At 38.9% G+C, this 27,771-nt stretch overlaps 1 protein-coding gene across 4 annotated transcripts in view; it reads right to left on the bottom strand.

Moving 5' to 3' along the window:
• The window catches only part of GRIA3 (glutamate ionotropic receptor AMPA type subunit 3), a 391,700-nt gene extending 364,355 nt beyond the window's left edge, over nucleotides 1-27,345 (bottom strand). For all 4 annotated transcript variants that reach the window (XR_008794065.1, XM_056125840.1, XM_056125841.1 and 1 more), the window contains exons 1-2: nucleotides 27,077-27,345; nucleotides 25,742-25,900 (exon numbers count right to left, since the gene is read on the bottom strand). Coding sequence is in view for 3 of the 4 variants with exons in the window: in XM_056125840.1 (XP_055981815.1) it covers nucleotides 25,742-25,900; nucleotides 27,077-27,185 (268 nt within the window). In the remaining variant the exon portion in view is untranslated. The remainder of the gene's footprint in view (nucleotides 1-25,741; nucleotides 25,901-27,076) is intronic.
• Nucleotides 27,346-27,771: the final 426 nt, after the last annotated feature.

Raw genomic sequence — 27,771 nt, 5'->3', positions numbered from 1 at the left:
CCTGTTGCTGCTGCAAAAAATAACTACTGTGCTGAGTATATTGAGAGTGAAGGGCCCTTATAAATAAAGTAGCAAATTAGCCATAATTTTGCCAGCCGTTTTAAAACAAATGGATTGAAAAAGATTTCAATAACTACATGCCTAACTTAGAGCTACACTCAAAGCGTTTAGTAAACATGTCATTCCAGTATTGAAAACAGCATCTAATCAAAGCATGTTTATAATTAGACATCACATAAAATACCTTTCAAAATTATGTTCTGCCAGGTGAGATGCCATTCCCTGGAACACTGAAATCAACTGTTTGTTAGCCTTTTGTTATTATTAAAAAGAACAGGTTGGGGGTACCAAGAGAGATACAGATAAATGAAAGTGCTTAATTTTAATTAGAGAGAGAGTGTGTGAAGAAAAAAATAACCAATATGGGTAGCCTATATGGAGAAATTTGTGCCAGTATAACCTGCCTCTAAAGGTATGACTCTACATTAATTTAAATCAGACAGACATTGGCACTGAGAGCTTTTATTTTTCATTAACATTTTGATTTAGAACAACAGATTGCTGCAGTGAGGGGACAAGAACGGCCGCCAGTGAGCCATCTGCCGAGCATCTCGCTGATGACTCCACTAGCAGTAGAAGCCAGTGGCTCTGGAATATATGTAAGAGGGACACACACCATTAGTTAAGTGACAGAATGAAAGATGGGAACTTTTGCCGGGTCAGAAGAGACAGAGATGGAGAAGGCAAAGCAGAGCACATTCTGATTGGAACGTGAGAAGATCCAAGCCTGTACGGCAGGCCAATAGAACTGCAATCTGTGATACGCTTGCTTATTCTGTTGAAATTAGAGGCAGGGCCAGGAGAATGAAGTGACAGGTTAAACATGCAAGACTTTAACATGCATCTCACATAGATACGTCTTCCAGATCAGTGAAGATTTGTCCCTTTAGACACAATAAGCCTTGAACCCTTTTTAGATAGAAATATTTCAAAACATGAAGAAGACCCAGTTTCTTGGCTTTTTCTAAGCACCAAGTGGCACACTGTGGTGAGGTGGTGGGAATGCATGGTCTGCAGAAGTGCAAACAATGAGAGTGAATATTGCATAAAAAATTTAAACAGCAATAAACTGTCTGAAAGCTTGCTTTTATTTTCACTATGAGCAGTTAATTCTAAATAATATCGGTAAAAAGAAACAGTCCTCCTAGCTTGAGTGGAGGACTGTCCTATTTCTCTCTCCCTATGGCATACTAGTGCAATAGAATCCAAACAATTCAATTTTCTACTGAATGACTGTATCCTAGTTGGAAACTCCAATTTCAACCTTGGCAGTGTTGTTATACTTGAGGCTATTTGGCCTCTCAGGCCTATTTGCCCCTGAACTAAATAGCCCCAGACTATTGCACCTTTATAGTTGGCAATTCTCTATGCTATTCATTGTCAACTGTCACATTTTAGTATGCCTGCTTCCAGGAGTACTCCATTTTCTAATATGTTGTCTCCAGTAACTTGGGGAATATTGAATGTTGTCAGCCTCACAGTGAGAGAAGAGTTAGAAGGTATGAAAATAGAAGCTAAAAAGCACAGTAATCTGTGAATAATGAGTGGATGTGTGAAGTGTATTGTAGAAAGTTTTTCTTCAAAAATGGTTAAAATAAAAATAGCACTTGAATTGAAAAATGTGAACTTCAATTATCTAGAAAATTAGCTTAGTTGGAAGCAACTCATTCCTTTACAATGCTAGTAAATGAATATAGAATGGTGAGTGGAAAAACACATGATTGGGAGACAAGTTTGAGTCCTATCCCTATCACGTACTGGGAATAACACTTTAACTTCTTGGAGCCTTAATTATTTAACTGTAAAATGGGTAGAGTAATAATATCTGCCTGACTTACATTAATGTGAACATCAGTATTTATCCATGCACAATCTCTCTAAGATGCCATTAATCAATCAAGGTCACTAGCTTTTTATGTCCTTCGCACTGGACTTGATACATACATTTAGGGTTGATCACTCGCTCCCTCTCTTTCTCTCTCTCTTCATACTGATCTGGTGCATTACTTTTTGGGGGGCATATCATGTGGTACTCATTCCTAGATTTGTTCTGAGAGATCATTCCTGGTGGGTCTGGGAGACCCTATGAAGTCCAAACTAGGGCCAGCAGTGTATAAGGAAATGGCATTAACTCCATACTATATCTCCAGTCCATGTTACATTAAATTCTTTTAAAAAATTGGGCCCTATTTTCTGGTGCTCAGGGATTACTCCTGGCTTTGTTCCCAAGGGCTGCTCCTGGTGGGATTGAGATGCCTGAGATTGAACTGGGGTCTGCCATGAGGAAGGCAACTGCCCTACCTGTGTACTATTGGTCTGGCCCCCGTATTAAATCATAAGGCATATTTACCTTCATGCATGTATTCAAATTAATGTACTGGATATTTACCCATGGATTAGGGATTTTAAATTTTATAGTTGACACTTCTGACAATGGTCAACTGAGATCACATTATGGTAAGTTGATTCTCCAATCTATTTGTTCCCACTTCCTTTTCTATCCTTAAACATACACACACAATAGAACACAGAATGTAAGGAATAGAGTCAAGATCCTTATTAAACTTTTTCTTTAATTTCAGCAAGTTCTATACTGACTCATTTCAGCTACATCTTCTTATTTTTATCTCCAGAGGGTATTTCATCCTTTTTCTGAAAGAAATTTGTAGTCAACTTGCCATTTTCAGTTGAGTACCCTTAGGCTGAGCCTCTTTTATTTTTCTCCCTTCATGGTACTCATACATAGTGCAGTGAGAACTAAAGAGGGAAGACATAGTGGCAACTTCTATGGCCTAATTCTCACCTCTCTGTTTAATTGTATATCCTGAACAGGAAAGGTGATGGCGTTCAGCATTATGAATGGGTGAGTCACATCAAGTTCTCACCCTTTTCATCCCCCTTCTCTGTCAGTCTCCTTGTAGGATGTCCACATCTCCACAGGATGATTGACTCCATAGGGAAGTGCAAGTAGGATCCACCTCAGTAGTGTGATTTGGAGGATAACACACATGTCATCAGAAATAACTCTTTTGTTGGCCAGAATGCCCCATTAAACTGTAATACGCTGTTACAGGAAGTGGACTACTCATGACCTTACTCTTACAGTATGGTGGGCCATAAGTACTCCAGCAAATTTCCACTGCTTAAAATTTATGATTTTGATTATTAGCTTAATATTGATTTTAAACTGTTTTAAGCCTACTGTTGATTTTATGCTGGTTATTAATTTAATATTTATTTTATCTAGTAAAAAAGATTTCTGGTTTTATTTTTTGGCTCGGGGCTGGAGCGATAGCACAGCGGTTAGGGCGTTTGCCTTGCTCGCAGCCAATATGGCTGACCCGAGTTCGATTCCTCCGCCCCTCTCGGAGAGCCCAGCAAGCTACTGTGAGTATCTCTCCCGCATGGCAAAGCCTGGCAAGCTCCCCGTGACGTATTCGATATGCCAAACACAGTAACAAGTGTCACAATGGAGACTTACCGGGCCCGCTTGAGCAAATCGATGAACAACGGGAGGACCATGACCATGATTTTTTGGCTCAGCATGTGTAGAGAATGGAGAAGTATGTCTAGTGATAATGGCTTATTCTTTGCCACAACTGACAGTGCTCAGGAGCTGCTCCTGGCTCTGAGCTCAGAAATTACTCCTGTTGGAGCTTGGTAGACTGTATGAGATGCTGGGATGTTGGGGACTGAACCCTGGTTGGCCATGTGAAAAGCAAACACTCTACCTGCTATACTATTTCTCTGGCCCAAATAACATTTATTATGTGCCAGGAATTGTGTTAAGCATGAATGTGAATTTTCTCATTTAATTTTAACAGTAATTCTAAAAGAGGTGATACTGTGACTGTTACTCCATAGCTAAAGAAATTAGAGCAGCAGAGAGCATTTAGGAAACTAGCTGAAAGTCAACACAGATGGAATGAACAGAATCAGAATTCTAATCCAGCTCAGCTCTAATCTTAATTCATTCATTCATTTGCAGTTCTGAGCATCCATTCCAGTGCCTCACTTGTGGAAGTCATGATCTCTTCCACTGAGCCACATCCCCAGACCAATTCTAAGCTCTAAAGAATATGTGATGTCTTTAATATTTGGAAACCAAATTTTCCCACTTCACAGAACAAATTTAGTTCCATTATATTCTACTTTCTTACTAGGAAGTTGGGGCCTTGTATATTGGAAACAGGTCATGGCATATAAATTTTAGAATATAAATCTTAACAGTGGAAGAAAATCTTAAACATTTTGATGAAGTATAGGACATTTTCTGATCATTCTGAAGACCCCAAATTTTTGAGCAAGGGAGGATAAGAAAAGGTGCAGATATTTAAAATATCCAAGTGCACCTTGTGATATTACTGAAATTAGATGTATTTGGAGCTGGAAAGTGCCATTGGAATTACCTAATATGAATCTCTTAAATTTACAAATGAGAAAAGGAGATGTGTAGAGAGCAATATCTACAAAGTTAAAAAGTGGCATGGTAAGAATAAGAATTTTTTTCTTCAAAATCAAGCTCTCACTACTCTCAGATGATATGATACTATACTTATAGAACTCTAAAACCTCTACCAAAAAAAAACTCCCAGAAACAATAGATTTGTACAGTAAAGTGGCAGGCTATAAAATCAATACCCAAAAGTCCATAGCTTTCCTATACGCAAGTAGTGAGAGACAAGAAAGTTACATGAAAAAAAACAATCCTGTTCACAATTGTACCCGAGAAAATCAAGTATCTAGGAATCAGCTTAACTAAGGAAGTAAAGGACGTATGTATACAAAGAAAAATACAAAGCGCTACTTCAGGAAATAAAAGAGGAAATGAGAAAATGGAAAGATATCCCCTGCTCATGGTTCGGGAGAATTAACATTGTCAAAATGGCAATGCTTCCCAAAGTACTGTACAAAGTCAATACAATCCCTATAATGATACCCATGACATTCTTCAAAGAAATGGAGCAAACACTCCTGAAATCCATACGGAACAATAAGCCCCCACGAATAGCTAAAGCAATTCTTGGGAAAAAGAAAATGGGAGGAATGAACCTCCCTAACTTCAAACTCTACTACAAAGCAGTAATAATAAAAACAGCATGGTACTGGAACAAAGAAAGAGCTGCAGACCAACGAAACAGGGTTCAATATACTGACATCTCTCCCCCCACACCCCAAACATATAATCATCTAATCTTTGACAAGGGAGCAAGAAAAGTGAAGTGGAGAAGGGAAAGCCTCTTTAACAAATTGTGCTGGCAAAACTGGACGACTACATGCAAAAAGTGGGCTCAGGTCTCTGCCTAACACCATGTGCAAAAGCAAGATCAAACTGGATTAAAGACCTCGACATCAGACCATAATCCATAAAGTTCATTGAAGACAAAGTTGGCAAAACCCTCCATGACATTGAAGATAATGGTACCTTCAAAGATGTGACGCCACTAGCTAAGCAAGTGAAAACAGAGATAGACAAATGGGACTATCTTAAACTAAGAAGTTCTGCACCTGAAAAGAAACAGTGACCAAAATACAAAGACAGTCTACAGAATGGGAAAGGATAGTCACCCAATACATATCCAACAAGGGGTTGATATCATGGATATACAAAGTACTGGTAGAACTCCACAAGAAGAAAACATCCAACCCCATCAAAAAATGGGGCGACGAAATGAACAGAAACTTTCTCAAAAAAGAAATCCGAATGACAAAAAGGCACATGAGAAAATTCTCTACATCATTAATCATCAGGGAGATGCAGATCAAAACAACAATGAGATATCATCTCACACCACAGAGACTGGCCCACATCCAAAAGAACAAAAGCAACCTGTGCTGGCACAGATATGGCGAGAAAGGGACCATCCTTCACTGCTGGCGGGAATGCTGACTGCTTCAGCCCTTTTGGAAAACAATATGGACGATTCTCAAAGTATTAGACGTTGAGCTCCCATTTGATCCCGCAATACCACTCTTGGGAATATATCCCAGAGAGGCAAAAATGTATAGTTGAATTGCCATCTGTACTCTTTTGTTTATTGCAGCATTGTTTACAATAGCCAGAATCTGGAAAAAACCTGAGTGCCCGAGAACAGATGACTGGTTAAAGAAACTTTGGTAATCTACACAATGGAGTACTATATAGTTGTTAGAAAAGATGAAGTCATGAAATTTACATACAATGGTACTACATGGAAAGTATCATGCTAAGTGAAATGTGTCAGAAAGAGAGGGACAGACATAGAAAGATTCCATTCATCTGGGAAACATAAAGCAACAAAATAGGAGACTAACACCCAAGAATGGCCGTAATAAGTACCAGGAGGTTTACTCCATGGCTTGGAGGCCAGCCTCACATTCTAGGTTAAAACACAGCTCAGATAGAGAAGGGAGCACCAAATAAATGGTGACAGGAGGATCCTCCCAGGATGGGAGAAGCATACTGAAAGTAGACTATAGACCGAACATGACTGCCACTCAATATCTCTTTTGCAAACCACAGCACCCAAAAGGAGAGAGAGAACCAAAGAGAATGCCCTGCCACAGAAGCAGGGTGGGATGGTGGGTAGGAGGGATACTGGGATCAGTGTAGGTGGAAAATGGGCACTGGTGGAGGGATGGGTACTCAAATATTGTATAACTGAAACCAAAGCACAAAAATTTGTAGCCTACAACTGTACCTCATGGTGTTTCACTAATAAAAATTTTAAAAAAGAATTTTTCTTCCATAACATTGCCTCCCTGATATGTATGAAAGCATCTAACTCCCAAATACAGAATTTTAGCAAAACTGCATCAACAAACCCTAAATATCACATCTTTGTCCCCTAGCTTAAGTGGACAATGTAATCACAATTCTTATATTAAGTTTTCAGATCTCAGAGATGAGATGAAATGGTAGTCCTTTCTGATTTTGAGCTCAAAGATTAAATTGTGCTCAAACAATGTGAATATGTTGAACCTTCTTAAATATATTCATATTTTCAGTTGGTACCAACTATGGGTAATGGGACAACATATATTAAATTATTGACTGTGTATGGTAAGCTTTTCTTTAAGTTACCTGAAATTCATTACTTTGCAGCTTCTAAGAGAAGCCCCTTGTGACAGTTGGACAAGGCTTGGTGAGATAGGTTGTTTTACTTTTTCATCCACCTTGATGGTTTCACACTCTTGCCACTTACTCGAGACTCAAGAGGCCTGATTTTGACCAGCTCTTAGCTGAGGAGCATTTGAGCCCTAGCTCAAATGCTAGATCTCTGAAGTTAGATAGAATATTTGCTCCTCGATTTCCTCTATGCTTCCTGGAAAGTAGTCTCTTTGTAGGATTTAGGCATATGACAAGGTGAGGGTGAGCTTTTTCTGGCAACAGGGTCTCATTCATGTGAAAACCAGAAAAGAGAACTTCAGGAGTAAGGAAGGAGTTGAACCTTAATGGACTTTGCCTGAATTATAGTGACTGCTAGAGAAGAAAGACAAAGTTCTGGAGCTAAGAATAGTGAGACCTCACATGGGTTTATAGTATTAACACATTTCACACTACATTTCTTAATGGTCTGTCTTGTTATATGGCCTTTTAAAGTCACTTTTGGAGCCTGTTATTGAAGAAATTCATTCTTGTTTCTTTTTAAAACAAACTTCTGTGGTGTTGAACTTGAAAAAGGTTGTCAGATGGAAGTTTTCATGTGCTCTCAGCTAAAATAGTATGAAGATGAAAGTATCTAACATATATATTTATCTGCTACCTGGAGAGATACAATTCAGGGGATGTAGTCCTATCTGAGCTGCTATCAGTAACACAGTTCTTGTTCGACTAGGCTGTAGGCATTCTAGGGTAAAATAAATAGTCCTCAGGCTAGGATCAATTTGCTTAGTTCAAACAATTGGCAATTGTATTTTCAAGCAACTGGCAATTTCATCTGCTTTACCAAGTTCTCCAAAAACACACAACTGAGGACTGACTGCAAAGATAAATATTAACAATCAAAGAAAGGCCATCTGCTTCCACAATCATTGCTAGGAAGACGGTGGCAACAGAAGTCCCTTGGGAATTTGGCTAAATACAAGGGCACTCGTTCTACCTAATAAAGACTCCTTCATAACCATTCTGTCCCCAGTACCTCACTTACCTGGAATGAGACTGGCATTTAAAATTAGAATATAAGTATGCTCTGTGTTTTGCCCTTACAATAAAACCCCAGCTAATAATTTCTACCTACATGGATTCTATAAATGACTAGCTTTTTTCCTTACCACCTTTTAGATAATGACTACTTTAGAACTATGCTCAGAAATCAAGAGAGCTCATCTATTCTCTTTTCTGTGACTAGCGTTGAAACCTCACACTCTCAGCTTTCTGAATCTCTTTTCTCAGATATAGCATTAAGATATTTGACCAAATGATTTCTAAGATCCTCCTTGTCTATAACACCTATATTTTCAATACCATGTGTCTAATTTAAGAAACATACTTTTGGCTCAGTATGTTCACCTAATCTCATATACCCTTTGCCTTGACAGCTCTACATGTTACAATCATATATTATATTAACTTTACATACTTGACAGAGTTAAGAATTTTCAGAGTGCCTTAACACACGTCCTTTCATTTGATGTCAATAAAATCCCTGCAGGATTCACAGCTCGGGAATTGTTATTTCCATTTTGTAGAAGAATAAACTGAGACTTAGAGAAGTAAAATTATTCATGCAAAGTTATCATACTAAATATTAGTCAAGATGAAATAGTAACCAGTATTTCTGACTGCAAGTATGGTATTGTTTTTCCTATTTTCAAACATAGTGTTAATAATGGCAACTAATATTTTTGAAATGATAATATATATCAACAAACTTCCACATAATTATTAGTTAATTTTACCCTAATCTTAAGAGATGATAATACTACTTCTCCCATTTGCCAGATAGGATAACTGGAGTTTGAATAGATTAATTTCCTTATCCAAGGATAGACAACTTGAAAGTGATGAGTTCTGAAGTTGAGACCAGAGAGTCTGACTTCTCATCACTATTGTTGCACTGCCTGTCTGGTGTTATGTCACATATAGTGTAAAAAATAGAGGGTAAAATTTTCACTTTGATTACCCTTCTTGATGGAAGAGTAATGACCATTCCAGAAACGTCAAGGGAACTAACCACTCAGCAAGTATTTAATAAGCATTTAATGTGAGCTTAGACCGTGCCTGGATGCAGATGTCACAGGAGGCAAAATTATAAACCTCAGTGAATTAGGAATTAATCTAAATGCATAAAATTTGATAATAGTTGTACAAATTATGACATATATATGTTATTTGATGACTTGATGTAGACGTTGAAAAACCAACACACCAAAACACATTAAGGGGTCTGGAAAACACCCCAAATCCCACAAGTAAAGTACAAAAGCAAAGTATAAATCTACACATATTAGAGTGATTCTTACTTTGATGACTTGTTTGATATTTTTGAGAAATATGTTTTACAAAGAGCCTGAATTAATTTTGAATTTTAACTTCCATAACCATATAAACACACTATACTTAAAAATTAAGTTGGAGTAATATAACTAATATATAAAACATTTAAAGGAAAAACATTTTATATATGTCTGGCTTATGTGAAGCTCTGGGTTCAATTCTAGCACTATGTTGTCCCTCCAAGCACATCTGGCTATAATCCTCATGCTCAGGTGGTCTGGCATCACTTTTCAGAGCAGCATCACATCACTGACCTGAATACTGAAAATACCAGACCTGCACCACTGAAAACCCTAACCCCCTGGTATGAAATAAAAAGAGATTCCAGAAAATAGAAACATAATAAAATTTGTATTGTTGCATCAGCACAGCACTCTGCTGGTCAGGGTGCAAAACATGGTGGAAAAGACCCCATGCTGGGAGTCTGGCAGTATATATTCACATATTGTTTCTGCCACTTAGGAGCTGTGTCATTTTTGGAAAACCTCTTTTTCTTTCTTGGCATCACTTTCCTCATCCAAAAAAATGAGGTAGTAGGGCTAGAATTACTTGTTGTTTCTCCAACAATCTGTGATCTATAACAGAACTTTAAGACTTTGTTTTCACTAATTTACGACAACAAGCCAGTGGGTACTGAAATGTCAAGTTAACACTGGAGACACTATATGGAAGATACCATTGACCTTGGTTCTTGCAATTCATTGTTTAATGCATTTTCTTATTCACTTATTAACATGTTACTCTTCTTCTATCCCACCTGTTTTCCAAGTCAGGGCTGTCATAATTTTCATATGTAATATAATTGTGTTGAATTAAAACTATTTGAAGAAGGATTATGTTGAGAAGACATCTTAGTGAAGTTCCAAGAGTTATGCTTATATTATAATCCTTACTCATCTGTCTACTAGCTGTGTGTCACTGGGAAATTCAGTTTACATCTTTGTCCATCAATTCCCTTATCTGAAAATAAATAGAGCTCAGTGATTCCAAAAGATAAAACAGGACTGGATTTGGGTGGGGAATAAAGAGCAGGGCGTGCTGGTAGAGGAATTACCTCAGTTATTTAGGGGAAAATGCCTTTGGTCATCCTCCAGATTTGGGTCTACTATAGATCAGCTTCAGAACACAAAGGAAGAGAAGGTAAGGGAAAGAATGCTTTGCTGAATGATCCCCAGCAGGATCCATACTGCTGAGACTGTGCTTGTGGAATTGGCTAGTTAACCTTTGCTCTGTAGAGAATGGAGACTGAAATACCGGAAAATAACATTAGCAAAATTTCTCTTTAACTTGTTCTATATCTCTTGCCTTTACTCTTTTTGGTGTTACTCAGTAAAGCTGCATCAAAAGAAGATCCAATAAAAGTAAAATCCTTCTAAATTTCCATCCACATATAATCCTTGATTAAAACAATTCAGAAAAAAAAACATAGCTTTGAGAAATCAAGTGACATCTCATTTTTTTCTTTTCTGTTGAAGATTCCAAGATCCACTTTTCCACTATCACCATTTCAAGCACATTAAAATAGACTTCACATTTAAAGAAAGGTTGTTCTTTGCTTCAAGCAAGCAAATGCCAAGATGATCATGTCACTCTCCATATCAGAAGGGATCATATCCTTCTAGATAATTCCACCCAATGATGACATGATTGAGCCTAATAATATGTATGCCCTTACTTTTTGAGTGCATCAAATATTTTTTTCGTTCTTCTTTACTTTCCCTTATGCTTCAAGAAGCTTTGTGAGTACTTAAAGATGACCACCTCTGCCCTGGTTCCAAGTACATATTTATAGCCATTACAAGTTATAGTTGAGGCTTGCAGGATAGCCAAAGATAGAAATCGTCTTTTTCACATCTTGTTTTGGAATAATTTTATTCATCTTTTACACCTGCAAAATCACATCACTAATACTGTGTCAATAATAGTTATAATTTTTAGAATCACTGCTATATGCCAGACATCATTATGAATATTTGATATGAATAACAAGATGCTAGTAATTCTCACAATAACTTTATAAGGAAGTTACTATATGTTCATATTCGTATCACAAATGAGGAAACTGAGGTTCAGGGAGGTTAAGTAATGTACCGAAGGCCAGAGAGCTAGTAAGGAATAAAGTCCAGATATCGATGTAGTTAAAAGCCATTCTTTGACTTCTGGATGATACCAAACTAAGTAGATGAAACAGCATTCTATTAGGTAAGGGGCAAACAGCAACACCTTAGGTGAAAATCCCAAGGACCAAAATTGAGTGCATAAAGAACTGGGCAGTTACAAGTTTGTTTATCAAGGGGAAAGTTCAGCTTTTCTCAATGTCTTAGTTTCCTTATATTTTAGATTGAAAGTGTGGAGGAGATGCTTGAAGACAGAGGGAGTTTTGACAGAAATCACAAGGTCAAAAGATATGAGTTCCTGTAATGGGCTATGGTTTTTAGTGAAAGGTTAGACTAAAGCAAAGTTCTTATTTCATTCGAAGGGCAGCCCTATTCATAAGAGAATCCCTAGGGACTTTCTGTCAAGAAAATACCTGGATGCTTCAAGTTTTCTTTTGAAGCAACTATAAGATATTGTATGAATGACCCTACTGTATTTTGGATATTGATAAGGCTATATTTACTGTCTGCATAATATCTGTTACAAAAGAATAGAGACTACGTTAGTGATGGGAAGAAAATGAAACTGGAAATGATGTCAGTTTATTTGGGAAAGAAGATTCTAGGTCTTCACCTAAGCCCATCTTAAGATTATAAAAAAAGTTTATATCTGAATATGCTTCTCAAAGAGTAACTTACTCAGTATACAAGAAGTAAATTAATTGGACAACTATGGGAGCATAGTGAGAGATGTAGAAGTCAGGATAGTCAGCTGATGATTTGAAGCAGAAGTGTGAATAATTCCTGGAAAGAAAACAATAGTTTGTATTTGAAGAAGCACTAAAAACTGTAGAATGTATCAGAGGATAGTGTTCAGCAAAGAAATATGTTTTCAATTTTTTGTTTTGTTATGTTTTGTTTTGGGCTCACACCTGGCAATACTTGACGTCTTACACCTGGTTCTTCCCTCAGGGTTCACTTCTGCTGGTGCTCAGAAGATTATATGGGTGTTGGAGATTGAACCTGCGTTGGTCATATGCAAGGCAAGTGCAAACTCTAGCCCCAGAAATATGCTCTCTAAAGTGATAAGATATTTAATTTTTCTGGTGATATTTTAGTCTTCTCTGTTTATTTTTATTATTTTAAAATAGCTTTGGGGTGACCCTTGGTAATTAGGGGTTACTCATAGCTATGTGCTCAGGAATTACTCCTGGTCATGCTCAGGGGACCATATGGAATGCCTTAGTGAAGTAAAATAGTTGTATTAAAAGAAATCCATAAAAATATATGCGAGTACAGAAAGTTAAGAATAAGTGTTCAGGGGGCTGGAGCAATAGCACAATGGGTAGGGCATTTGCCTTGCATGTGGCCAACCCGGGTTCTCTTACCAGAATCCCATATGGTCCCCCGAGCACCACCACCACCAGGGATAATTCCTGAGTGCAGAGCCAGGAGTAACCCCTGTGCATCACTGGGTGTGACCCAAAAAGAAAAAAAAAACAAAATAAATGTTCAAGTGAGAAGATGGGCTTCTTCAAAGTGAAAAGAACAGAGTAGAGAAGTACATGTTCAAGAGAAATCATGGGTTTCTCCACTGTGAAAAATCAACTAGGTCCCTGGTTTTAGAAAAAAAATCCAAAGGATTTTAAACTAATGGTGATGATGACACTAATGATGTTCAACAGGTTCCAGGTATTATGTGCATTTGCGGATTATAAAATTTAAAACTGAACAAATTTATGTGGTGAGGACTATTATTATACCCATTTCATAACTGGAAAATCTTATGCACAGCATGCACAGCTTGTCCTAAGTTTTTATACTTAGTAAATGAAAGAGATAATATGTGATTAAGAAAAAATCATCACTTGCCAGAAGCATTGTCTGTAGGGTTCATGGATTCAACATATTTATCATAGCATTTTAAAGGCATAAAATAGATGACTATCAAGAGAAATTTGTAGATATAGAAAAAGCTGAAAAAAAACTTCATTTGTTATAATCTTTCGTCAGTGGGAAATGAAGTGAAACAGTAGCTAGAAGGTGAGGTAGTAAAAGTTGGAGAAGAGTTAATGGCAAACATCCAATATGGAAACCCATATTTTACAAATGATAAGAACAATGGCCAGAGACAGGAGTAACTTGTTAAGAGTTATTAGGCAATTGGTGGTAAAACTATAAGTGGAATCCAGATCTCCAAGTTCCTGTTTTGTTGCTCATTTCACGGTATTCCTACTCCCCATAGAGCTTTCGCTGCTTCCCAGGAACTCAAGAAACATAATAGCCTAAGTGTTATTTTCTATGCAATATATGTGCTTATTATAAGAATTTTATATAAGATATATATGTGGGATTATTTTTCTCACTCTATGCTTTTGGAGTAATCAGTTGCCCCTATTGAATAACACACACAAAAGATTACATAACATTGAAAAGTTCCAGTTCAGAACTACAAGCACTTCTGGCATATTTACACTCAATGAGCAGTAGAAGTTCTGTTAATTAATATTGAATTTCTCATTGGTCAAATCAGTAGATTTAAATACACGTGGATCTGGATCTGGCTAGAAATAAGGTAGAGGTGTTCCCAAATTAGAAGAAAGGTATAATAAGCTCTATAACATTATTCTTTAAAAATGATGTTCTAGGCTTGATTTGTAGATAGATCTATGGGAAATCACTAATGATGATTCTTGGTTAGCTACATTGAAACTACAATATTTTTTAGTCTGCTTCAAGTTCAAGCATCTTCATGTGAAGTGGTTTTGGAGTACCTCAAAGGGAAAGAAGCCAGATTTTACTTAGCCTACAGGACATGTTGTTCAATTATGTTCACATCTGTTTGACATTATTTTAATAAGAAAATCAACTTGTTTGATATAAGCTTTACAGTAATAGTAAGTTTATGGGGAAATTTATAACCCTCACTCTATGACAAACTATTTCTATTCAAAAAACATACGTACTGATTATAAATTATTTACGTCTGCTAATAACCCCAGCAGATTACCATAAACCTATATTTTGGATCATGGTATAAAGTTATAAAGTTGGTGAGTATCAGTCTTGAGGTATACAAGGTGGTCCTACCCTGGACAGATATTTTGTGTAGAGCCTCCCAGTTTGGGGCCTAGGGTTTTCTCATACTATAATTTAAGCAACTTTCCCCATATCATCCTGCATAAGTATCTTTTCTGACTTGCTGAGCAGTTGTTAAAGACCAGATCATTTTGCGGACCTTTCTACAGGTCAGAGCACTGTCTCACAATCACAAATCACACAAATCATCCTGTTATTCATCGATTGCCTCGAGCAGGCCCCAGTAACGTCTCCTTCATCCTGGCCCTGAGTTTATATTCAAGGCTCTTTAGGAGAATGAGACCCATCATTGTTACTGGTATTTGGCATATTGGGTACGCCACGGGGAGTTTGCCAGACTCTGCCCTGTGGGCAGGCTACATTCGGTAGCCTGCCAGTTTGTCAAAGTAGGAATGAGATGTCATAATAAGATGCACTGTCTAAGGGAACCTAATCAGAGTTGAGTTATACTCAACCATGAAAGGCTACTGGATAGATAGTGTAGGTGTGTAGGACCATAAGTATATGCACAGAGGAGAGTTTGTTCTGCATAGTGAGGGAACTTGATAAAATATTTTATACATATACTATAGCACTGTAGCACTGTCCTCTCGTTGTTCATCAATTTGCTCAAACAGGCCCAGTAACATTGTGAAACTTTTTACTGTGTTTGGCATATCGAATATGTCACGGGTAGCTTGCCAGGCTTTGACGTGCAGGCGAGATACTCTCGGTAGCTCGCTGGGCTCTCAAAGAGGGGCGGAGGAATCGAACCCGGCTTGGCCACGTTGGCCGCGCACAAGGCAAACACCCTACTGCTGTACTATCGCTCCACCCCCATACATATACTACTATGTATAAAATAAAAACAGGCTTTTTATTAAGAATGGGTTTTCTCTTTTATTCTCAGTATGTATTCTTGCCCATTAATAGAGGTTTCTTCAACCAGTAAAATCACTCAGCAGTAGAAAAAAGTAGATAATATAGTGTATAGGTCAGAAACTTATACCTTTCACCTCCTACTATTCAAGTACTTTTGAAAATGTTTTGTTTGTCCTATGCTTGGCCCAATATACACATTTATGTTATCCATCTGCTCCCAGTAGAGAATAAGTCAGTCTCTAAAAAGCAGGAAGATTTCAGAATTCTGACCTAACTAGTCAGCTTTATGAGATCTAACTTGTTTCTTCTATATTTGAACCATCCCTGTTTCCTCTTTTATAAAATATAGGTGGGAAGTCCTGTCTTTTTCAGTGTGTGTTGATGATTCCTTGAGACAAAGGATGTAAAATGCCTAGCATGGTGTTCTCCACATGGCACAGGTTCAGTGAATGGTTGTACTATTTCAGTCCTCGTTTTAAATTTATTGACATCAAGGATGATGCAATGAATGTACCAGACTAATACAATGATTGCAAAAAAATCTATTGTAACAAATGATTAGGCACTTACTATGACATTTATCTTTATAGCATAGCTAAGCTGATAAGCAAAGAAGGAAAGAAGCTTTGTTAAAATGAAAACCATTTTCTTGGTGCAAGAAAAATAATACAGAGCTTAAGGTGCTTGTCTTGCACATAGCTCATCCTGATTCAATCTCCTGCATTGCATATGTACCCTCCCAAGTACCACCTGAATGATCTCTCATCATAGAGCCAAGAATAAGCCTTGAGTACAGTGGGTATGGCCATAAAAGTAAAGAAGATTTTATTGTCTATATTTAGTATCTCAAAGATAATTTTTGATTTGTTTACCTCTGTCTGTGATTTGAGGCTAGTCTCAGGTCTTTCAAGTGTTGGATTTTCAATCTGAGAGTCAAACTCACTAATGCTTAGTGAACCATGGCACCTCACTTATGAAAGTTGCATGCATGAAAGCATCTGGAATAATGCCTGATGCATTGTAGGTGCTCAACAAATACTCAGTCTAAATCCATATACATCATAGTACCAGAATTTATTAAACCAGTGCTTATTAAATTAGAGCTTAGGTGATTAAACTTGTGATGGGTGTGATGTTAGAATTATGTGCGTGGAAAACAATTATAAATAGTATTGTAAGCCACAGAAGCCCAATCAATAACATTTTTGATTTTATTTTGTAATTTTCACCCTTATATTTTGCCCTTATTTATTGATTTTATATTTTTTGCCCTTATATTTTTGACTTAGTATATCTGAAATGTGACCTAGATGCATCTGTTTAATAAGCGTATCTAACATTTTGATTAAAGTGGTCCAAATTTTAAAAGATTAAATTATCCAACAAGTATATTTGAAAATATCAATTAGAAGAATATTTTAGAGTCTTTTATATGTTCTGGTTGACTACATATTTTATCAACCTTTCTGTCTTAAACTTACAAAGGTGTTCATCCAGGGCTAGAGCGATAGCACAGTGGGTAGGGCATTTGCCTTGCACGCAGCTGACCGAGGTTCGATTCCCAACATCCCATATGGTCCCCTGAGCACTGACAGGAGCAATTCCTGAGTGCATGAGCCAGGAACAACCCCTGTGCATAGCTGGATGTGACCCCAAAAGTAAAAAAAAAATGGTGTTCATCCACTCAGAGACTCACACCCATATCCTGGGTAGCAAAATACTGATTCAGAAAACTGTCTTAATCAATTGCTAAAGGTCTGATCTCCTCTGGGCAGCATTAAGGATGGCTCTGTTTGCAATGTATAATTGGCAAAGTAGATCAAACCAGTCATAGATAATTGAGTAACAACTGTTTTGGATTACAATCTTATTTAAAAGGTAAAAAAAATCTTTACCATAATCTCCATTGCAAACTTATTTTATTTATGAGAATACCCCACAGTAATTGTGGGACTTCAGAAGTTAAAGGGAATCAATTATTACAACCAACTATGAAACCTGATACCATCAAAAGGGTGTGAAGAGTCAAAGGCAAGTAAAACCACAGTGAATAAACAACAACCAGGATTTATCCTTTGAGAAGTTCAAATGTTGAAAATATGTGGACGTACTTCTGAGAGACTCTTCCTCCTTTTTAAAAGTCTACCAGTGGCCCCAAATATATAAAATCTACTTGGTGCAACATGTTTCTTTTGAGCAGGTGCATGTCCTGGGTCACTTACCTATCTTTGGGAAGCCTCCTCTTAATACCCTGTAAGGCAATAAGTGATTTCTGAGCAAAGAATTATGGTCAAAATATTAACAGCTGATATGGATTTAACTCCTTTTAGATAGCAATAATGCAGAAATTAGTGGCAGTTCAGACTAATGGCAGATTCTTGGAAAGCAGTACTTTGGGTAATAGTATGCCATTTGGTAGTCCTCAAATAACACTGGGTAAGCTTTAAATGACTTCTGGGAGTAATCCTCAGTTCAGATATATAAAAAGTGATAAGGTTCTCTTCCCTCCCTTCTACATCACAGTGAGTACCTGGCACTGGTCTTGAAAATGGAGTCATTTTTTTCCAGGATCATAGGGAACAAGACAGAATTTGGGTTATGTTGCACTTCTTGTTTCTAACCCTGTTTAAGGCAAGTCAGACAGCTGAGAAGCAGATGCTACATGCCTCCTTCTGGCATGCTTTGACCCAGAGAAACAAAGTGGAAAGGCAGTTGGAACTGCATGCCAGCCTTAGCTCTCTTGGGCAGGTTGTTTTTAAAAGGGACACTCTGGGGTGTGGCAAGAAGCCAAGACACTGTCATTCTGGCTCATAAGCTTCCTCCTGTCTTTCGGTTTCCATTCCAAATCCCTACAAAAAAGTAACTCTAAGTAAATGCTTTCATCAGACATCCAATCATGCCACCTACAGACATGGCTGAAAAGGACACTGTTACTGGGAATATGATGGGGAACATTCTCAAGTCCAAATGAATCAAATGTATCTTGTTCAGTACCTTCTTTGTATTCAAGAAGTTAGAGATGTGGATAAGATTTATCTGGTGGAACATTTTTTTGCATCATACTCTCCCTGCTCCGGACTTTTACGTAAATTGTGGTTTGATTACCAGCAGTACTGTTATTACTTGGAGAACTGTTAGCATTATTTAGAAGTATTCTATATACAGGAATACAGATTCTTGGATCCCAATGTAGACCTATTGAATGGGAATCTTTATTTTAACACATTCCTCAGGGGATTGATTTGTACGCAAAAATTTGAGAAGTGATGTTTTTTACCCCATGGTGTTAAGGGCCCACTACTAGTTGTGTTTTTACTTTTTCATTTTTATCTTTGTTCCTATGCCTCTTCCATATAAAGACAAATGATTTTCTGTTGAGAGCAATTGCTAAAGAAGCCATAAGCTGTTATGAACTGAGGAGAAAGGAGCGCTGGAGTGAGGGCCATAAGCACTTACTATTCTGACCAATGATGAAATGAAGTCCAGAAGAGAACATTCTGGTTATTTCCACTGAGAAAGAGACCAGGCTGTACAATTGAGAGAAGGCAAAGGAGGGGCAAAGGGGCTGGGCTAGGCTTCAGGTCTCTTCACAGCTCTATTTAGCACCCAGCAGGGGACTGCTCCCTGTGATCCTTGGCTTCCACCTGCCATCCCTGGGAAAGGCAGCTTTCAGTCTGAGACTCAGCGTCCTTCCCACTTTTCTCCAGGTTTCTAAGCATCTCTAGTCTCTTATTTGACCTCCTTTCTATGTTAGTGCATCTCATCCCATGGCCCACATATGATCAAGGTACAGAAAGGTGTACATGTTGACTTCCTTGATATAATGAATCTTGAGATATTTGGCTGTTTATAAATCACCCCAAAGTCTTTTAACTTCAATATGGTAAGGCTGAAACAGCGTTAAATCTTGGGCTTATGCCAAACATACCATGTGGTTTGTTCTTTGTAAGCTTTGTTCTTTGGTCTGTGTAGATCTCTTCCATAACCAGGGACAGCTGATCTTCTGTTTAGGGAGAGTCAAAAGCCACTGTATGTATCAGGTCCAGAAATACCCTCTTATGAATATCTTTCCTGTAAACTGAGTATTATAGTTCTTATAGTCCCTGGTTTTAAGACAAATGTGGTTCCTCTGGTAGATATATTAACACCTTCCCAACAATTTTCAATGAGATTTCTGTATTCGATAAAAAGTTGTGAACACCAAAGTGGAGTGTATGCCCTCAAGGGGATAGATCAAGAACTGAGATACTCTGTTCTTGGACATACTATTTAATTTGATCAAAAGGAGAAAAAACAAAGAAATACAGTCAATAAATTCACAGTCTTATTATGAGAAATTTTAAAGTTAAATAATCTGAAAAAAACCTGCTTATTCCCCACTCCTGAAGTCACAAATTTCATCTCCTAAAATTTTGGAGGAGAAGAAGATCTGGAAAAGTTTAGAACAGGAGTGGCCCTGAAGTAAATTTCTTGTTGATGAGATACCAGAATTAGGGGTCAATTAGAGACCAGCAGAAAGACTTGCATCTAGGAAGAAAGAGCAAGTGGGAGAATCTACCAATAAAAAGGGAAGAGGTAGAAGTGCGAAGAGTTCTGTTCATTGATAACCTTTTGTCAAGTAATGACCCGCTCAGGGGCTGCTGCTCTACCTAGCTCAAGGCTCATCCCACACTTAGACTGGATTTATTTGTAGCACTTTGTACTGTGCCTCTAGAGCTCAGACACTTTCAAGGAGGAGGGAGTTCTTTTTGTGTTGGCACAACTCCTACACTCCCATTGAAGAATACCCATAGTCTCACCAGGTATTTCAATTGTACCCTCCTGCAGACATATTATTTAATATAAAGCAATATAAAGCATCAATATAAAGCATAATATAAAGCAATATAATATAAAGCATCAAAATCAAGGAAACGCAGTAAATACTTATTTTCTAATGGACTAGGTAAAATATGCAGATAATTTTCATGACCTTCAGAGAAAGAATTTTCATGAAGTTAAGAGTTTTATTCTAAAAAATTTCTAAGTTAAATAAATAATATTAATTGGCATGCTTAGTCCCCACCCCAAAGTTATGAATTGCATCGTATAAATTTCTGGCTTTCTCTTAAATTAAATTTGCCATTTAATCTTTTAACCAACTGTATAAAAACGACAGATCTCTTATCTGCAGAGGAAGACCAATAAGAGTGCCTAGCAACTCCATTTTTCAATCTGTTCAAATGAAGTGAGCCAATCACCTCTGATGACCCATAAGAATGAAATTAAAAATATATCATGAGCCAAAGACATATAATAAAAATCACAGCCAGTGCTCCCCACTCTCAGCTCCAACATTCTCAATCCTGAGGATTAGGGAGAGAAAAACAAAACCAAGCAGAAAACCTTTGATAAAGGCAGAAATACATGATGTCATAAATTAAAAGTTTCATTTTACAGAGAAAAAGTTAAAATTGTTGAAAGAAAGGAAAGCTATAGTTAATTGTTGTGGTTTCCATAGATGATTAGGGAACAAAACAGTGGGCTTCTCCGTCCCTTCCACTCAAACCTTTTATGTACCCCTGCCTCCCACCCTATCCTACTTAGTAGATAAACAGAAACTGACTTCTAGACGAGGGGGGCTACATGTTTGCTGAGAGCTCACCTTTACAGCCTACTGATTGCCATTTATTTTATGGCCCAAATGAACAGCATCACCTTGCTCCCTCCTAACCACATAAAAATAGATTTTAAAAAGCCATAAATAATAAACCTTGTATGAAGGTGACTTAAATCTCTGACTGGCAGCACGGAGACAGCTTCTTCGTGCTTCATTGGACAAAGCCAGCTGGCCCATGGGGCTAAGAGTGAGTTAAACCAGTGAAGATTGACCAACAGACAGAAGAGAGGGACAGAAGTAAAGATGGAATGACGGGACAGGAATGGGAGTGGGAGGTGGTCTGAAAACAGTAGATGTTGGTTAGTATGTAAAGAACTGTTTGAAATCGGGATCTGGAAAATGCAGTTCTTCACCCCAGTTCTGAAGTTTTCATGAAAAGGATGAATACAACAGCAAAACAAAACCCACCATAGAGAAAAGAATAGGAACAGGGGATGCACTGCAATCCCAGATGGACCTAAACAGTTAAATAGATCCTGGCAATTAGAATTGTTAGATAATTAGATTGTGACTCTGTGGGCAAAAGACAGAAACCTGTCTCAGCTAAGTACACTTGGTAGCAGAATGGGCTCAGTTATGCAAGGCACATGCTCTCAATTAGAAGGTATATTTCAAATGGCTTGAAAAAATAACAGAATAAAAATTTGCAACCCATAAGTTATATTTAACCAGGAAAAGGGGTTTTGCTTGGGGCTCCATTAGAGCTTGTACTCTCACATCCCACACTCACCATCACTACTAAGCCTCCACTAACAGATTTTTATTTAACCCAATGCATTTAGAGCACAATTCTATGGTGAATAACCTTTAAGGTTACATTTGCCTTTTCCTTGCTTCTTGCAAACAGTGCGTAATCCACGAGCACATTTGTTGGCTGTAAAGGTGTACAACAGCAATTTTTGCAATGACAGTGCGGAGAGGGAATATGAGATCTGTGTGCTAATGAGCTGACACTGCAGAGGCTGGGGCGATGTAGTGTGGAGTGCACTACAAGTGCACAGCAGCAAGACACAGGAGGGGACTTCAAGGGAATCAGAGGCAGTTCCTGAGGAACCAGAGCAGTAAAGCCACACAAATGGGACACCGCAATCACTTGGTATTTCTACATTCTCCAAAGCCCTAGGAAAACTGAATTTTGCTCTTTAATAAATAAGACATAGCTTAAATATGTACATACATCTCTTCACATATATGAGCTGCGCGAATGGGTTTCTGTGTGTATATTAATACATGGTCCCTAAAATAATATTAATGGCACAATTCTTTATGGGGTTATCCAGACAAATTGAAAAGTAAGGCAGTAAACTCAATTAATCCTTATGAAATGGAAACATGTGCTCCAAATCAGATGAATCTCTTTGATAAACTTCAATTCACCTCTGAGCTGAGATCCCAAATGGATCACCCATCAAAGCCAGAGAGGTCTTTATTGGCCTCTTAAGACATGAAATGAAGTTTGAATCTGTCTTAAGCAAATCTCTTGCGGGTTGTGCATGCTGGTGAAAAAGAGGCTTTAAATAACTAATACCTGGAATTTCTCTCTCTCTCTCTCTCTCTCTCTCTCTCTCTCTCTCTCTCTCTCTCTCTCTCTCCCTCTCTCTCTCATACACACACATCCTTAAATCCTCTGAATACACTGAAGAGGAGGATTTTGACCAGGAGGAAGTAAATATCAGGGACACATACATAAGGCATTGCCTACCCATTGTTTATTCTTTGGCTATTTGTTTACCTGCATATCTCTGCCTTCCAAAGTATGTGCCTGCATCAGGATTGAGGCTGCAGGAAATATCACCGGCAGAAATAAACTCTAGTGCCAAGAGAAGGTGAAGCTAGGAATTTTGAAAAGGAACAGGGGAATTGTTCTTTTATTTTTGTCATAGTATTCCATTTTGAACCAGAGAGAAAACGTGGAGGACTACATTTGGACTCATCTGGGGTTTTCTTATGCTGAGGTGTCTGAGGAGATGCAGGTCAGAGAACACAGGGATATTTCATTTTTTCTACACAATAATACAATTAATTGTAAGCATGGAACCTAGATCACTTTTCAGTCTCCAGTACTGTACTGTTATTGTATGACAATATCTGATATATGTGACTTCCATGGGAAAAATAAAAACTATGAGCATCACCAGAAGAAATGACCTACACTTCCAGGTCTTCCTTGACCTCTTGAAATGATTGTCTTATGCATTCAGAGACTATCAGAGAGAAGTTGAACTAGTCATCTTTCTCATGCTAAGCTTCTAGGCAGCAGATGTTTGGAGACAGCTTTGAGACCTGGCCCACATTCAATGACTGTGGCGTTCAGTGGGGCTCAGTAAAATGACAGTTTTCCTTCCCTGTCTTCTGAGCTGTAAAGTCCGAGAGTGCAACAGGCAGCTAGATACACATCAGTAGTTTCTGGATAACCTATGTTTGTCTGCGTGTGCATGTGTGTACATAATTATGGACAAGGTCACCTCTTTTTTTTTTCTCTCATTGCTCTGTAATTATCCCACATTTGCAAGCCCCCTAGTCAAAACCATGCCTGCTAAGTTTGTAAACAGAAGTGATGTGCATTTAGGATGGAGGAGAGGTGCTAATCAATTCCTTTTCCTGTCCCATGGTGGTTCCCTTATTGTCCTAACAGGGAAGACATTGAGGCAACTCAACAACAATATGGGTGACTTCTTGTTTGTTCTCAAACCCAGTCTTTTTACAAGTCAGGGATTGTTTTCTGAGTGATTCTTGAGTATTTCCTATGGACCTGGACTGGCAGGTATAAATCATATTGATTTAAAAACACTCAAAAAACAGTACCCTAAACCTTGGATAGCAAGCATCCCTGAGACATCAATTGGCAGTTTTAAGTCCTTAGTAGAGACATCAAATTGATCGAAATAATTATTTATAATTAATAATAATAAGGCCCAATGGTTTTTACGTATTTGCTTTCAAGTCTGCTCTAACTGATGTTTAGGCAGGTACAGTTGAGATGTAGCCTCTTGACTAAAGAAGAGTGAACAGGATTAAAATTCAGATGTGTGTTGTAAATGCTGTAGAGATGGGATAGGATTACTGAAATAAAATGCAAAGTATAGACAGACATTTCGTAACTTTCACACTTAGCTGGAATTAATAAGTTCCTATTTTTGTCAATGTCGGAAAGTGAAGGAATGTCAAATTCAGAGTATCTTAGAATATGTTCATATAAGGAACTGTACCTTCACTTTAATTTTTCTTAAAGCTAATAACTGTCACATCTCATCTAAAGTACTTTACCCCCATCCTCTTGACCTAAGTCTTCAAATCTGAGAGGTCTATGCCCTTGGTGATCCTTTCAACATTTTTAAAAATCACATATCTTTTGAGGCAGAAATTGAAGTCAATTTTAAACAAAGATTCATCCAACCAAAAATAAATATCATTTGTTCCCTGAAAGAAAATAATAAAAACCCCAAATTCCAAAATACACCAACCATAAATATATATTTATGCCATCATCAGCTTCATTGTTGTGAAAACTTTTAGCTTAGATGAAATGCTATCAGTCTTTCTCATAAATATTCTATTCAAGAAAAACCTGTGTCCAACAGGCTATTAATCATTTTATTCCTTGTGGTTTTTCTTCTCAAAATGTTTCCTTCATAGAGGAATAATCTCAATCTTGGGGGCACAATTATGTATTTCAGAAATGGCTTTAAGACTGATGAAATTTCTCATATCATAGTTAGTTTTCCTGCCACCAGGCTTTACACTCTACCTTTAGTCTAAGCTAAGATCTGCGTTGTCTTTAATAATGAGTGGGGTGAGAAATATTAGGGGAGCCAAAAGCAGAAGTAGTTTTTCTGAGCACTGTCTTCTCCCTTTCCCTCACTTCTCCCTTTTCTCCACTTTTAATAAGTTTACAGTCTTATCAATTCCTATCAGAGTTCTCTGAGGAAGAAAGGTGACAGTCTTGGACAGAGATAGGTCAGAGCACCCAGCCTGATCTGTCTTCAAGGTCATTCTATTGTAGAATTTCTCACATTTGGCTCCTATATAATTTGGCAAATGTCAATTTCAGATAATTTCTACACTCAGATGCTAGTTAGCCAAGTAATAATGTATATCCTGAATTGGCTTAATCATGGGCTTTTAAAAAATCCCATCTGAAGACATTTCCCTGAACAACTCTCCACCCCTTACCATCACCCCAGTCTTCCCAATTCCACAAAATGTATGGGGGAGGGAATGCTAGTTTAACAGAGAGAAACATGAAACTTTTGTCTCACACATTATTCACAGCTGAGAGTTTTGTACCCTAATGCCTTAAATCCCTCAACAGAATCTTCCGGAGTTGATTTATGCGGCATAAAATCCTGGATTGCCTAGAGCCCCTAAAATGTCCACAGAGGCAATAACACTCCTGACTCAACACACACCCGCAGACCCCCAAATCCCACAGGCAAAATGCAAAGAGGTCTCCAAGGTCCCAGAGGGAGGAAAAGCAAATCTACTTACAAGCATTAGTCACAGAAAAACTATTGGAGGAATCCAAGTGATCTACGTGGTAATTCAAATGGAAGGGTTTCTCCGTGGTGTTCTGGTTGGTGTTGTATAACTGCACAGCAAAGCGGAAAGCGCTGTGCTCCTGTACCGTGTTTCTCATGAAAAGTCCACCTATAAACAAAAGGAACCAAGATTTGGCTTGTGAACCCCCGGCCCCATAGCTTTTAGTACTGAGGGAGCGCTAAAGTGAGGAATAGCTCTCTATAATAGTGGTAAGCGCCTTAATGATTGCTTTATCAACCTGTATGTCTTCCAAGGTCTGTGAACTCCAGTTTTGTTGAAAAGAAATCGGGTTTTTCTCAACACTGAGAAGAGGCTGGGGAGAAGGGGAAAGAGGGCAGAGAGAAGAGGCTGCTTTGGGCAGGGACCCGATATTTGGACCTGATTCTTAGGAGGCAGGTTTCTTTCCACTCCTTTCCCACAGCACCCGGGACACCCGACGCCCGTCTACACAGACTGTTTCGTCTGTCTTTTCCTGGCGAAATGGGGAAAGGTGGAGAAGAAAAACCATATCATTCCTGGCTGCCCCATCCTGTCCCCTCTCAGAACACCCCTTCTTCCACGACAATACTGGGCTTTGGTTCAGTGCGGATAGATTCTAACTTCAGGACTTGTGAATGCAGACAAGAAGCCCAGAGAACTCCCTCCCGGCTCTCGGGAGCCAGGTTCCAGACAGACACGGCGGCAATTCAGGAATTCGTGGTCTGCGTGACTTAGCCGCTCTTTGCACTGCTCCTTGTGCACCCCCCACTCCGCCTTCTATCCCGTCTGTCACCGACCCGTCTGCTGCTTGGGTCCTGGGGGATCAAGAATGGTCTACCACCCCCAGTTCTAGCCTGTCTCCCGGGAGCCGCAGTCAGACGGGGCGCCCCGACCGGGTTCCAAGTGCTGGCGCGGCCAGACAGGCAGCATCAACCTGGGACAACTTCCAGGGGCGGCACGCACGCCATGGCAAAGTCCAGAGCAGCCAGCCGAAAAGCCGTGGCTCCTCGCCCCTTTGCAGTCTCCATCCGAACATGCCAAACCTGCTGGGCTCAGATCAAAAGCCCATCAGTACCCCTTCATTCCCTCCGCCCCAGTCCCAGAAGACCCCTCTCTTGCCCGTCATGCTCCCCAACTAGCCGGTTCTCTGGGATTCAGATGCCGGTGATTGCTGTCCGACCACCCGGTCTCCCAGGCCATGCAGGACAGGGACCCGCAGCCGCTAGAGCCACACCGGGGCAGTGGTCTCGGTTGCGGATGCCAGAGGACCCAGCCTGGCTGAGCAGCTGGCTGGTTTGCGCTTACCTATGCTGATGGTGTTGGGGAATCCTCCGTGAGAATGACCCAAAAGCCCCAGGACTAAAAAGCAGACCGCCTGGAGCACGCTTTGCCCCATTTTCTTCTGTCTGGCCATGCTCTGCCTAAAACGAAGCTGACAACAGCATGGGCACAACTCGGGGAGTCGTCAAAATAATAATAGAAGACGAAAAAGAATTTCTCGGCTCTTACATGCCCTCCCCTCAACTTGCTCTCGCTCACTCTTCCTTTGCACCCCACACTAGTCCTCCTCTCTCTCTGTATCTGTCTCTCTCTCTCTCTCTCTCTCTCTCTCTCTCTCTCTCTCTCTGCTTCCTCTCACTCCCGCTCCCCTCTCGCTCGCTCCAGCTCGCTCCCGGTCTCTCTCACACCCCCTCCCCGCCCCCCCACCTCACTTCTGTCTTCACACCAATCTGGAAGGCGGGTTCATTGGCTGCAAGCTTGCTTCGCTAAAGCGATCTTTCTCCCTATCACTCTAAGAGATGAGAGATAGGGAGAGACAGACTGAGAGCGAATGAGCTAGTGAGAGGCAGAGAGAGAGACACACAGAGACAGAAACAGAGGAGAAAAGAGAATTAATACCTATAAACTAAAACAAAACAAAAAGACAAAGCACCGGAAAATATAAGAGAAAAAAGGAGAGAGAGAGAGGAAGGGAGAGCAAGAGAAAGAGAGAGAGGAGG

Source organism: Sorex fumeus, unplaced genomic scaffold, assembly GCF_029834395.1.
Source record: "Sorex fumeus unplaced genomic scaffold, SorFum_2.1 ptg000058l, whole genome shotgun sequence".
In the NCBI taxonomy this organism is placed as follows: Eukaryota; Metazoa; Chordata; class Mammalia; order Eulipotyphla; family Soricidae; genus Sorex; species Sorex fumeus.
The sequence above is the reverse complement of the archived record's forward strand: the minus strand, read 5'-3'. Positions and strand labels throughout refer to the sequence as shown.